Source organism: Engystomops pustulosus, chromosome 6 (genome assembly GCF_040894005.1).
Source record: "Engystomops pustulosus chromosome 6, aEngPut4.maternal, whole genome shotgun sequence".
Classification (NCBI taxonomy): domain Eukaryota; kingdom Metazoa; phylum Chordata; class Amphibia; order Anura; family Leptodactylidae; genus Engystomops; species Engystomops pustulosus.
In genome coordinates this window covers 107,438,199-107,452,872 of record NC_092416.1, presented here as the reverse complement: position 1 = coordinate 107,452,872, position 14,674 = coordinate 107,438,199, and the positions used below count along the sequence as shown (strand labels likewise).

Genomic DNA, 14,674 nt, shown 5'->3' with positions numbered 1-14,674 from the left:
CAAAGTAAAAAAGACTTAACCATTTCCTTCAGGATAACAGAATATAACGATGATTCCTCTACTTGTTTTTTTATTAAAACATTTACATGGTTGAATCTAGAGTATAAAAAATTTGAATGAGAAAAACTGTTTATAACAATTTTTTGGAGGGTGGCAGTAGTAGAGATAGTGGTATAGTTTTTTAACCCCTTCCCAATGCGCGCTGTAATAGTACGGCACACTTTGGGTGGGGGTGCATGGAGAAGGCTTCAAAAAGATTGCAGCGCATGTCTCGTAGATAATGAATGAGCCAAAGAATAATGAATGTAATGAGGAGGAAAATGCCCATATACTACAGTATGGCAGTACATGGTAGGATCATCAGACAACCTAGGGTTAAAATACCACAGGGGGTCTAAAAATAGTAAAAATAAAAAAAAGTTTAAAAAAAGACTATATAAAAAAACCTAAAAATTCAAATCACCCCCTATCCCTAGAAGTCATATAAATATAAATAAACAGTAATAATCATAAACACATTGGGGCAGATTTACTTACCAGTCCCTGCGCGATCTCTGAGGTGCATTCCCCGACAAGAATGCACATCTCCCTCGATTCACAACGAGCGATATCCTGCATCTGTCGCTTCCCCGATCAGGTCCGCCGTAGTTCACCTTTTTCTTCCCGGTGTATGTAAGTGCTTGGCTTGCGACACAATTTAAATGTTACATCTCGCGGTTTGTCCGAATCTGTCCCTCAATTTGTGTCGCATGAAAGCCGGCGCAATTGCAACATAATAAGATCGCGTGCAACACAATCCCCTTTTAAATCCCTGTCCCGGCGCCGTGAGCCCCGAAAAGTTGGAAAACCCGACGGAAATGCGGCCGCAGGACCCTTAGTAAATAAGCACCATTAGGTATCCCTGTGTCCAAAAATGCCCGATGTATCAAAATATAATATCGTTTTTTCACAAAACAAACGCCAAATGGCACTTTTTTGTCATTTTGACCAATATAAAAAATTCAATCAAAAGATTGTCACAAAAAAATGACACCATCCCCACCAGCCACAAATGAAAGTTTCCTCATCATACATTAAAGTTGCATTAAAGTTAAAATAAAGATTTAAAAAAATAAATAATAATAAAAACACTCCAAAAATCTTTTTTTGCCCAAAAATGGGAGATGCTGCATCTATAGTGACCTTGGTTAAGTGGATATTACATTATTGTGCCCATACTGTGAAGGGCATAAAAATGTTTAACCCCTTAACGACCTGTGTTTTGTTGTTTTCATTTCCATTTTTCACTCCCCACCTTCAAAAATCTATAACTTTTTTAGTTTTACACGTAAAGAACTCTGTGGTGGCTTGTTTTCTGCGTAACAAATTGCACTTCATAGTGATGATATTGAATATTCAATGCCCTGTACTGGGAAGCGGGAAAAATTCAAATGCTGTGAAAACTGTAAAAAAAAACACATTTGAGCCGTTTTCTTGTGGGATTGAATTTTAAGGCTTTCACTGTGTGCCCCAAATGACATGCCTACTTTATTCTTTGGGTCAGTACGATCACGGGGGATACCAAATTTGTATAGTTTATATACATTTACAAAAGTTAAAACCTCCTGTACAAAATTTTTTTTTTGATTTTGCCATCTTCTGGCGCTAATAACTTTTTAATACTTTGGTGTACTGTGAGTGGTTTCATTTTTTGGGACTTTTGATGATGTTTTCAATGCTATCATTTTTAGAACTGTACTGCTGTTCAATCACTTTTATAGAATTTTTTTTATATTTTTCAAAATGGCAGAGAAGTGCTATTTTTGACTTTGGGCGCTATTTTCCATTACAGGGTTGAACGCTGTGAAAAACACTTATTATATTTTGATAGATCAGGCATTTTTGGATGCAGAAATACCTAATGTGTTTATGAGTTTTACATTAATTTTTATGACTTCTAGGGAAAGGAGGGTGATTTGAATTTTTTTTTACTTTTTTTTTTTTAAATCTTTTTTTATTTTTACTGTGTGGCAGTATATGGGGATTTTCCTCCTCATTCATTACAATGTGCAGTTAGCACCTTGTAATGAATGGGTTAAAACGAAACAGCCTCAGGTCTGGGAAGACCCAAGGCTGTCATAGCAATGGATTGTCGTTGTCACGGGGAGCGACGATCTTCGGCAAAATAGCGACGCCCATGCGGTGGGTTAACACCCGCAAACGGTGCTAACAACGATCACGGGTGATCCCGGTATAAGACTTACCGGCTATAGAGAGGGCTCAGCCCGTGAGTCCTCTCCAAGTACCCGCACCCAACGTGCACCGTACTATTACGGCACACGTAAGGGGTTAAAAAGCATGCATATTTGATGCAGATTTTCTGAAAGTCATGTAGCCTTGCAAGTCTTGTACTTGCGTGACATCACATGACATAGACATGATAAAGGCAGCAAACCCTAACCATCTACTCACTGTTTGTTTCCAATTTATTCCATGTTGGTTTTGTCTTTAGGATCTTTATATAACTTACTTGAACTATCCTTTTTTTCCTCTTGTTTGCATTTACATACATAGTATGCCACAATTAATTTATTTTTACATAAACAATCCTGCATCTACCTCCTTAGTGTCTCTTCCAATTTATTCCATGGAGGTTTTTATGTCATGAAAGCTAAGATTCTTTAGTATCTTTATATGAACATGCCTTAATATTTCCCTCTTGTCTACATTCACATAAAATGTTGGCCACAATTTCTTTTTACGTACCCAACTCAGCGTCCTGATCATCAGTCAGTACGAGGATGATGTTTGGACGTATATTCTGTTGGTCGCTTTGGAATCGTCCCTTCAATTGCTGTTTGGACAGAAACGGAAGGCTTCCTTCAGTCACTTGAAGGACAGTTGCTAGTAATAATATAAGCTGCTGGGCCATTATGAGATAATGAAGTCTCGTCTTTCTGGTGGCAATCACAAGTTCTGCAAGATAAACAAAGTGTTAAAAGCACATTAGACCTCAATTCATGGCTCGCTGTTAAGATAAGTGCACTCTTTTTATATCTCCCAACCTTCCCAGATCCAGCAGGAAAGTCACAGGTTTCGGGAACTGTCCCACTGTATGACCGGGGGAGGTGTGTGCTGGGAAATCAGTTCTGTCTGTATGCTCCAGACCTGACAGAATTGATTACATTGACAGTGCACAAAGCTGACAGCATCCCGCATGATCCAAAAGCAGAAGCAGCTGTGGACGAATGGGGAAATTAGAGTATCTGTGTCTATTATTTTAATGTGGGGGCTCAATATGGCGGAGCTGCTGCAGGGCACAGTAAGAGGGGAAGATGCTGGAGGGCAAAATTAGAAGGGGAGCTGCTTGGGGGCAAAATAAGAGAAGTTGCTGGAGGGGGCTCAATAAGGGGGGGATGCTGGGGGAGCACAATAAGAGGAGAAGCTGCTGGTAGTCGTAATAAGAGGTGGCTTTAATATGAGTGGGAGACACAATGTGAGGGTGATTGAGGGCTCTAAGCGGAGTGGAGCAATCGTTGTGGCTTAGGGAAAAATGATTTTATCTGTCTTTTCTCTGAAAGTTTCTAGCCATGCATGTTGTTTCATGGACATGCTTCATCCGTATTTTATACAGCCGTCTTACATTTTAATGTTATTCAATGTAGTTATGCACAGTACATTTTTTTTTGTTCACAGGTCTCTGTTTCACATGCACAAATTTTTTTTTAAGTAGGTCCTATTTCTGTCTGTGTTAATGGCCTGTGTCTTTCCATAGAAGTCTATGGTGCTGTGTAAAATACAGATACCACAAAGGTGTCATCCACATGCCATCCATTTTTGCGGATCGGTTGCTACGTAACACAAAATCGAGTGACTGGAACAAGCCAATGACACTATTTACCAGCCTTCTGTATTGCATGTATACGGACCATTAATACATTGGACATGCAAGTGACCCACGGACCATGTTTGTGTCCCTACCTGTGGCTTTGTCATCTTCTCTTTCTGCCTGCGCCCACATGACATCACATGGCTGTGGCACCGCTGCGTTGTGGTGCATGGGTGCGGGCAGGAACAGAAGAAAAAGGAGACAAGTATAGAGTTTTAAGTTTAAGCTCTTTGTCCACGGCCTGGGTCTGGGAGTTCCACGACCCAGTCTTGGGCCGCGGTCCACCAGTTGAGGACCCCTGTCGTTGATGATATGTCATGGAATTTGGTACTGCGTTTCCCAGTGAAGCTTTTGATGCATAAATAGCTTATAAATATGAGAGCTGTTACTGTCCCAGAAAACAAAGTCACACGCTTTGAAAAGTATATATCATTTTCAGTTTTTTTTTAAGTTCGCCAACAATTGTATATAAAACATTGATTCTATAATTATCAATATATCCCTAAGCGTGCATTCACACGTTGTGGTCACCTTGCGTTTATCGCATGCGATAGTTTGTTTTGGTGGAGACGCAGCAAATGCTGCCTAGTGGAAGTATACACTCACCCGCCACTTTATTAGGTACACCATGCTAGTAACGGGTTGGACCCCCTTTTGCCTTCAGAACTGCCTCAATTCTTCGTGGCATAGATTCAACAAGGTGCTGGAAGCATTCCTCAGAGATTTTGGTCCATATTGACATGATGGCATCACACAGTTGCCGCAGATTTGTCGGCTGCACATCCATGATGCGAATCTCCCGTTCCACTACATCCCAAGTACAGTGAACTCATTGTCATGTTCAAGAAACCAGTCTGAGATGATTCCAGCTTTATGACATGGCGCATTATCCTGCTGAAAGTAGCCATCAGATGTTTGGTACATTGTGGTCATAAAGGGATGGACATGGTCAGCAACAATACTCAGGTAGGCTGTGGCGTTGCAACGATGCTCAATTGGTACCAAGAGGCCAAGAAAATATTCCCCACACCATGACACCACCACCACCAGCCTGAACCATTGATACAAGGCAGGATGGATCCATGCTTTCATGTTGTTGACGCCAAATTCTGACCCTACCATCCGAATGTCGCAGCAGAAATCGAGACTCATCAGACCAGGCAACGTTTTTCCAATCTTCTACTGTCCAATTTCGATGAGCTTGTGCAAATTGTAGCCTCAGTTTCCTGTTCTTAGCTGAAAGGAGTGTGCACCCGGTGTGGTCTTCTGCTGCTGTAGCCCATCTGCCTCAAAGTTCGACGTACTGTGCGTTCAGAGATGCTCTTCTGCCTACCTTGGTTGTAACGATTTGAGTCACTGTTGCCTTTCTATCAGCTCGAACCAGTCTGCCCATTCTCCTCTGACCTCTGGCATCAACAAGGCATTTCCGCCCACAGAACTGCCGTTCACTGGATGTTTTTTCTTTTTCGGACCATTCTCTGTAAACCCTAGAGATGGTTGTGCGCGAAAATCCCAGTAGATCAGCAGTTTCTGAAATACTCAGACCAGCCCTTCTGGCACCAACAACCATGCCACGTTCAAAGGCATTCAAATCACCTTTCTTCCCCATACTGATGCTCGGTTTGAACTGCAGGAGATTGTCTTGACCATGTCTACATGCCTAAATACACTGAGTTGCCGCCAATTGATTGTCTGATTAGAAATTAAGTGTTAACGAGCAGTTGGACAGGTGTACCTAATAAAGTGGCCGGTGAGTGTATGTGATTTACATATTGCTGTGCAGATATAGCAGTTTTTGGCTCACTGTACGTTTGAGGTGATATACTAATTATGTCTGCGTTTACCGCATGCGTTTCTAGCTACTGCGTTGCACAATGCGGCTAGTGCCTGGATTCTCGCGGGAGCTGCCATGGGCGTGAAATTACCTCAGAAATTCCCCCGCCCTTTTCTGAACTGCACAGTTTGAACAGCAGCCACGGACACGCGGGTGTGGAAGGAGCTGGATTTGCACCTATCCGCTTGTGAAGATGGACGTCTCAAAGCTGATTGGTCTGGTAAGTACTATGGTTATTGTGAAGTGTAATATTTTGATTTCTTTTTATCTATTTAAAAATCTATGATTTTTTTTTTACAGCGTAAGTTTCATAAATGTTTTTCTTCCCATATGACTTAACATGAAAGGGTGAATTTTTTTTGGGACCACACGAATGTCTGTTGCAGTGCATTGTTTTTAGTGACTGGGCGGATTGCTTGTCTGCAGTTTTTTGCTTTTGTGTGTGACAATAGCATCGGTTACAGTTTGCTTATTTATTTTTGGCGCACTTCCTACAGCAGTGGATGCTGTTGTGGGGTGACATAAATCTTATTTTTGGAAAGTATTGGCATCGGATGAATTTTTTTTTTGCTTTTTAAAATTTTTGGTGTTAAATTTTTTACTATATATAGGGCTGGTGTGGATGAATTCATTTTTTTTTTTGCACATTTTGAACTTTTTTTTTTTTTATTTAACTGTATTTTTATTAGTTTTCATTTTTATAAACAATTCAAGTACATCAGTAAGGTATAGCATTTTACATTGTACAATGACAAGAATATCCCTGGTCACAGCCAGGATGATAGATTGTTATAGAACATTGGTTCTCAACCTTTCTAATGCTGTGACCCCACAATACAGTTCCTCATGTTGCGATGACCCCAAACCATTTACAAGAATATAACTACTATAATACTGCCTCCCTATGTACAAGACTATTACTACTATAATACTGCCAGGATGTACAAGAATATAACTACAATAATACTGCACCATATGTACAAAACTATAACTACTATATTATTGCCCCCTATGTACAGGAATACTACTATAATACTGCCCCTTAGGTACAAGAATATAACTACTATAATACTGCCCCCTATGTACAGGGATATAATTACTATAATAATGCCCCCTATGTACAGGGATATAAATACTATAATACTGCCCCCTATGTACAGAGATATAATTACTATAATAATGCCCCCTATGTACAAGGATATAAATACTATAATACTGCCCCTATGTACAAGGATATAACTACTATAATACTGCCCCCTATGTACAAGAATATAACTACTATAATACTGCCCCTATGTACAAGGATATTACTATAATACTGCCCCCTATGTACAAGAATATAACTACTATAATACTGGCCACTATGTACAAGAATAGCACTGCTATAATACTGGCCACTAGTTCTAGATCTCCCTCCCTCCTACCAAGGGCCGGCTCCAGGTTTTAGTAGGCCCCTGGGTGACAGAGCCTCAGGGGGCCGCTTTGCAGTGAACTCACGTGACAGTATTTAAAATTCAGAATCTCAAACAGTCTCCTGTTCCCCGAAATATTCCCTAGTTTATCATCCCAAACAGCCGTATCATGGTCAGGGCAGTTTTGAGGTAATTTAACCAACAGGACGAGCCTAAAAATTTGTGCCCCTCCCCTCTGCCAAGTAATAAAACTGAAGCTTCAACTCAGCTGCTGCAGAACCTCATAATACACCCCTGAGCTGCTGCGGAACCTCATAATACACCCCTGAGCTGCTGCGGAACCTCATAATACACCCCTGAGCTGCTGCGGAACCTCATAATACACCCCTGAGCTGCTGCGGAACCTCATAATACACCCCTGAGCTGCTGCGGAACCTCATAATACACCCCTGAGCTGCTGCGGAACCTCATAATACACCCCTGAGCTGCTGCAGAACCTCATAATACACCCCTGAGCTGCTGCGGAACCTCATAATACACCCCTGAGCTGCTGCGGAACCTCATAATACACATCTCAGCTGCTGCGGAACCTCATAATACGCAGTTCAGCTGCTGCGGAACCTCATAATACGCAGTTCAGCTGCTGCGGAACCTCATAATACGCAGTTCAGCTGCTGCGGAACCTCATAATACGCAGTTCAGCTGCTGCGGAACCTCATAATACGCAGTTCAGCTGCTGCGGAACCTCATAATACGCAGTTCAGCTGCTGCGGAACCTCATAATACGCAGTTCAGCTGCTGCGGAACCTCATAATACGCAGTTCAGCTGCTGCAGAACCTCATAATACGCAGTTCAGCTGCTGCAGAACCTCATAATACGCAGTTCAGCTGCTAAAGAACCTCATAATACACTTCACAGCTGACACAGAACCCTCTCTCTTTCTCATACAAACCAACAGACAGTCACACATGCAGCAAGTATAGCTACATGCAGATACATACATACAAGCATGGAGGCACACACACACACACTGACAGATACATACAGATACACATGCAGGCAAACACATCATCACACATACGATACACTCACTATATGGATCAGTAATACACATCCATACATGTCACATAACATCAAACACCCTGTGGTGTCTGCAGCAGCCCCGGTATCACACAGAGAAGTCTTCAGGCTTATCCTCCTCCACCTCTTCGTTCCGATTTCTAAGCTGCCGGACTTCTGCTTTACTGCAGCTCCCCCCTTGTTTTCATCCCACCTCCTGCCCCCAATTCTGGTCCCCCCCTCCTGCCCCCACTTTTAGTCCCCCCTGCTGCCCCCAGTTCTAGAACCCCCCCCCCTTCCTGTCTCCAGTTTTGGTGTGTGTCCCCTGCAGCTTCAAGTTCTAGTTTCTCCTTACTATGAGCAGAGCAGCCCTGTTCTGCGGGAGTCTGTATAGAGGAGAAGCTGGAGGGTCATGTGATGATGACATCACCACATGTCCTCCAGCTACCCCTGTATATGCAGCAGCCGAAAAGTCAAAGTGAGTGCTTATTACACACATGTTTTATAACGTTTTTGCCGCGAATCGTGGCAAAAACGTAATAGAATCGCGACCCCTGTGTTTTGGTCGTTCGACCCCTAGGTTGAGAACCGCTGTTATAGAACATCAAACCGTATAACAAGAGAACAGTGAAACAATAAGATAATATTGTCTAAACATTATATTGACACAAGACGGGGGAGAGACACAAAAGGGATGTTGGGGATCAGATCAAGTATCTCTAGTACAGCACTTTAAGAAGTATAGAGCACCATTGCTCTAAAGACTTCCTCTGATTCTCCAGAAGTCATCCCATGGGGCCCACACTAAATTGAAGCTCTCCAGCTTATTATTCAATAGGGCTGTCAGATGCTCCATTGTGCAAACCTCTTGTATCCTACTGCAGTAATCTGCTCTGGAGGGGGGGGGGGGGGGGCGTTTGCTTCCAGATTAAGCATTTCGCAGCTGTAAGGAGGTGCAGCATTAGTCTAGCTGCCTGCTTGCCTAGGGTTTCAGGGAGGATGTTCAGAAGATAAACACTAGGGTCCAGGGGGTACTGCTTTACCTAGAGTAGATTCTATCACTGACCCTACCATTTCCCAGTAGCCACTGATTTTGGGACAGGACCAGAAGATGTGTGGTAAATTAGCTCCTTGGGAGTCACAGCACTAGCATGCGTACCTAGTGGCGGGATAAATTTTGTGCAATAGGGCTGGGGTATGGTACCACCACATCAGGAGTTTATACTGATTCTCCTTATATTGTACACATTGTGACGTCTTGGCTGCTCTGTCCCAGATCATCCTCCAGACTGTCGATGGGAGTTTTCTACCCAGAAAGGTATCCCATTTTAGCATATAATCATGTTGAGGGTTATGATTGGGGTGGGGATTACGAAGCAGGGCATAGATAGCTGATATTAATCTCTTGGTGCCTATCCCCTCCTTACAGATAATTTCAAAGACAGTAGGTAGTGATACTGCTGGGGAGTTGTAGAGAGATAGCAGATAGGATTTAATCTGTAAATAGCAGTATTGAGCAGTGAGTGGGAGTGAGAATTTATTCCGTAGAGCTGAGAAAGTGAGCGGTTCTCTGTTCTGATTGTCTGTAATATCAGCAAATCTGAATAAGCCTGCCGTGTGCCAGGGTCTCGTCATTTGCCCAGTGAGACTAGAGAGTAGGGTCGGGTTATAGAGGAAGGATGTCATAGGCGAGTGTTCTGAGGCCAGTGGGAATTTTTTGGCACAGCATAGCCAAACTGACCTAGTATGGTTCATCGTGCCGAGTAAGGGAGAGGGAGGTGGTATGTGAGATGTCCCCCACAGGAAAGAATTAGGAAGTATTGGGGCACTCCAAAGCTTTTCAATTTCCATCCATCTGGAGTAAGCTAGGAGCGTTGACCATGCTGGGATTCTGCATAGATGTGCTGCCCAATAATACTTAAGCAGATCTGGGCAACTTTTACCTGTCATTAATGGTTTAAATCGAGAACGCATCTGTCCTTTAGAAGATGCTGCAAGGGCAAACGAATATGCGCAACAAAATGTTGGCGCCCATGGAACTCCACCTTTGAAAATCTGGTGGCAACCCTGTTGGCAGCTAGAGACATGAACACGTGCATAATTGGTCTGCACATTGCTGCAACCATTGGCTTTATAAACTCTGTATCCAGCAGAACCCTGTGTGCGCCATATTGCTATTGTCAGGTCCGCTGGAAGAGACACCATGTCTGCTGGTCCTTCTACCCTCCATGCTGACAATGCTAGCGGTCCTCCCCGAGTTTCTGTGCGTCTCCGCGCTGGCTCCGCCCCCGGTCCACGGTGAGTTAACCCTGCTTCACGCGCGGGGCAGCGGGCATCCAGGACGCGTCCGCTTTGGGGAAATTTAAGTTCTCTGTCTTCTGAATCAGCCTAGGTTCCTGCTCCTATGGGATCCTGGGGGCGGATCTCAGGCTGCATAAATTGGATCTGGACTTTCCACCTGTGCCAGTGTTGTCCTTCTGGAACTTACAGCCTAGCTGGATTCCTGGTCTCCTGTAGCATTGTTTGCTTCACCCTGGTATTGTATTGGCCAGTTAGGTTACTCTTCCTTGTATAGTGGTTTGACCTCGACGTACCCTCTGGTGTGACCCAGCAGTTTTGCTTACCCTTCTATGTCCAGTGTCTGTACATCTTTAGTTCTCTTTCCTCGTGTCTGCTTTGGTTTCTTATGCTGTATTGAACCCCGCTTGTTTCATCCTTGTTCGTCCTGTTTTTTCCCTCTGTCTGAATACTGTCCTAACGCCCACACTGCAGTTCTTCTGTCCGTATCACCTCACTGCGGCTGACAGACTTATTTGGGTTCCTCTCACCTCCCAGGGCCTTGTAGGGTAGTTAGGAGGTTCCTGCGACAGAGGTTTGCTACCTTCAAGGGGGTTTCTGCCTTGGTAGGGTCTAGTTGGTAGATCAGCGCAGGGTTAGTTCGCCCTCTTGCTCCGTTCTGTCAGCCTGCACTCAGACTGTGTGGTAGTTTTGTGTACAGTATTCCAGACGTGAGTTTAATATAATACTAGTAAGGCGCATATTTTGCTCTGCAATGTCGGCCTTTTTTTTCTTTTTTTTTAATATGCAAACAAAACCTTTTTTTGAATCTATTGGTTCTTTATTTGTGGCTTTTCATTTTGCCACCCAAACATTTTTTTTTTACCTTTATACAAAATTAAAAAAAAGAGATCCCCCTTTAAAAAATGTAATACTACCAGATGTGCCCGATTTTAATTTATAAGTGTAACATGAAATATAGAAAAAAAAAGTTGCAAAGCAAGGATACAAAAATACTATTTTGTGCCACCTTTGTGTCATGGGTGCTCTCTGTCTCCGATCGCGGGCGCACCCGTGCCCCTCAGCGTCTCTCCGGAGCTCCGATCCGCTCACCTCCCCTGGCTCCAGAGTTGTCCTCTCTTGCTCCCGCGGTAATTGGCGCTGGCCTGTTATAAGTTTCTGCCTCTTCCTGTGACCCTTGCCGGATCTTCAAGTCTTCCCCATGAAGAGAAAGCTCTTCTGTTATTCCTGCCTTCCTGTGATTCCTGTGTGCCAGTCCGTTCCTGTGGTCCTGTGTGCCAGTCCGTTCCTGTGGTCCTGCGTTCCTGTGTGCCAGTCCGTTCCTGTGGTCCTGCATTCCTGTGTGCCAGGCCATTCCTGTGGTCCTGCGTGCCAGTCCGTCTCTGTGGTCCTGCGTTCCTGTGTGCCAGCTCCTGCACTTCCTGACTTGAGTACTGGTGTCACCTGTATTACTACCTTGGCAGCCACCGCGGGCTAGTCGCACCTGTGGAACGACCTGGTGGTTACACGCCGCAGCATGTCCATCCTGCTTTGCTGTGGGCTCTGGTGAACACCAGGTTCCACTTAGACTCCGGTCCCAGGTCGGCTAGTACCACCTCCCGCGTGGGTCCAGAGGGTCCACAGACTCCCAGTCGTTACACTTTGCCACATTTTCCTCTTCTTTAAAATTTTGTTGCCTCTATTTTAGGGGTTTTAAATGCACAAATTATGCACACGAGCCAAAGGGGAGCAAGCCGCCTATAGGTTCTATGTTTCCAGGAGCCCCTCTGGTAAATTTGAAAAATTGAATAAACCTCTATATGCAACAAGCAAGCCATACCAAATTAAGTGAGGAGCCAGAAATGCTCATGGCTGCACACATCAGTATACCAGTGTGCTGGGTTTGCACTCCTTCATCCTGTTTATGGATGTCCTTTACAAAGATTTTTATAATATCTTTTTCGGCGAAACCATTGCGAAATTGGCGGATAGAAACAAACTTTAAAACTGGCACAACATTAGAATGCATATAAGTTAGTATCATATATTATGATGGTGGAAACGGAGTTTATATGTATTAAAATAAAAAAAAAGGGTTGCAAGCAATATCTGATTTCAATATAAAACCATTAATTCTAGAATTGAAATGTTCATTTTTTGAAACAGTCGATAATTTAAAAAAATATGTATATATTTCATCATGCCTTGCAGGTCAAACCACGACAAAAAAAACAAGGATTATGCAGAAACGTGAAAATCTTTGTCAGGAGATATGTGTTGAAATGGATAGCAAATGGCCTACACTCCCCTCTCGTGAAAAATGGAAACAAGGTTTGTATATGCCATAGATAGTTAATGTAAATGTCCTTTTATTTACATTTTCAAACATACATAAAACCAAAATCATTTGTGCTATAGAGGATGATTTGCGCAAAAGGTGGAGGTCATGTCAAGACCGCCTCTGCAAAGATTTTGTCTCATCTCCAAACAAAAGGAGGCCTTACCAACATTTTGAAGAATTGATGTTTTTAGCTCCAACACGAAGTCTACGATCGTATGTATAAAATGTGGAGTTTTTACGTTTAACACAAGTTAGGTTGCAAAAAATGTAAAAACATCTTTTTACTTAGCAGCACCCAAGGCAATTTTGTGGATGAAGAATCCAACCAGACACATGCCAGTGACAACGAAGAGGAGATGCTCCCTGTGTCCCCGCCAAATGAGATGGATAATGCCACGCTTCTAGACGAATTAATGGCTAAACCACCAGTGGAATCACCACCACCTGAAGATAGCCAACCAATTGCGCGAAGAACGCGTGCTGTTCGGACCAAGAATACACAAACAACTATTGCAAATGTGTCAGACATTGAGACAGAACTTGTTGTAGAAGGTAGGGTCAGAGGATTTGTATGATGGTTTTGTTCATCTAGTGGCAGGGCAATGCCTTAATTTGCCAAGTAATAAACAAAGCACATATATGACATTTGTTGTTGGTATGGCAGAAATTTTTACCAACACACCCAATTTACCGGGTGCAGATACCATACTAAACCGATTACATAATGACATTGCTGCACCTCCACCGCCTCTGCGACAATTAATTCCACAACCAGTTCCTGCACGTAGACCTACATTTAATGCGGCTATATTAAACCAACCATCACACTTGCCAACACCACCACCCCCAGTGTACAATCCACCCCAATACCAGCCACTTCAAAATCCCTCGAACCTTGGGTTACTCAATGCTGATCTACCCCCTTGGGACCCAAATGCTGCAGCCCAAAACAGACTAAGCACTAGCCAACTACAGCCATTTGATGACAACCTGCCTAGAGGCAGTCAGCATCAGTGAGATGTTCCGGGTGGCCAGTAGTTTAAAATTTAATAACACAAAAAAATACAAATGAAAAGTTTTCCTTTGCAATAGTACTTGCAGATACAGATAGTAAGTGTCATTATGTGCAAACCGTTTAGATTTCTTAGTGATCTTTGGGGAAAATTAACCCATTATATTTCAAGAGGTCTTTAATTTTAATTGTATTCCAAAAAATGGTATAAAAATGGAAATTTTGAATTGTTTTTCAAAAACATGACAATATGTCTACACAAAAAGGGGTAGCTAATAGTCAAAGTTTAAAAGTTTATCATTTACATCAATTGCAAGTTACACACATGTAAATCTCTTCAAAATAGATTCATTTGCTAGCTTCTTTTGGTTATGAAAAGCTCACACCAAAAAATGTCAAGAAATTGTTTGCATTAAAACAACATTTCCCCTTCATCACGACGGCACCAGAGAGAGAGAGATTGGAATCCGCCCTCCAAGGACAGGAAACCTGAGCATAAAAATAGACTCCTCCTACTCCACCTCAGTTGGTTTCCTGTCCTTGGAAGGAGGCCTGGGCACGTCATGATGAAGGCCCTGCGGTGTCCCACTAACCCGGTCTACTCACGGAGTGTGGGGTGCCGGCTACATGGTCCTCCGGTGTGGGGAACCGGGGCGCGTCGACCACCGCTGTCCTCCTCCTGTTTGTCCGGGAACGATCGCGCGGTGAGGACGTGAGTGAGTAAGCCTGGCGCATGCGTTGGAAGTGATGTGTATATTCACTTCTGGTATCGGCTCTGGCGTCTGTAGAGGCTCCGGAGCAAGAAGATGATACTACCAGGGGGAGCTCAGGGTTTGTTAGCCCTCCCCCTGAGTTGGCCCGAGAATATAG

At 43.4% G+C, this 14,674-nt stretch overlaps 1 protein-coding gene and 1 long non-coding RNA gene across 7 annotated transcripts in view; one reads left to right on the top strand and one right to left on the bottom strand.

The window, feature by feature from the left end:
- SULF2 (sulfatase 2) overlaps nt 1-14,674 on the bottom strand; it is a 696,319-nt gene that overhangs the window by 595,919 nt on the left and 85,726 nt on the right. For 4 of the 6 annotated variants that reach the window (XM_072110535.1, XM_072110536.1, XM_072110534.1 and 1 more), the window contains exon 2: nt 2,746-2,955. In XM_072110535.1, coding sequence (XP_071966636.1) covers nt 2,746-2,911 — 166 coding nt within the window. In that variant the 5' untranslated portion in view covers nt 2,912-2,955. Of the gene's footprint in view, nt 1-2,745; nt 2,956-8,529; nt 8,568-14,674 lie in introns of those variants that run through there. The other 2 variants (XM_072110533.1, XM_072110537.1) reach the window with 2 other exon arrangements.
- Nucleotides 5,734-13,418, top strand: LOC140064074 (uncharacterized). Its single transcript, XR_011847694.1, has 4 exons — nt 5,734-5,922; nt 12,663-12,782; nt 12,870-13,005; nt 13,085-13,418. It is a non-coding gene; the product is annotated as an uncharacterized lncRNA (long non-coding RNA).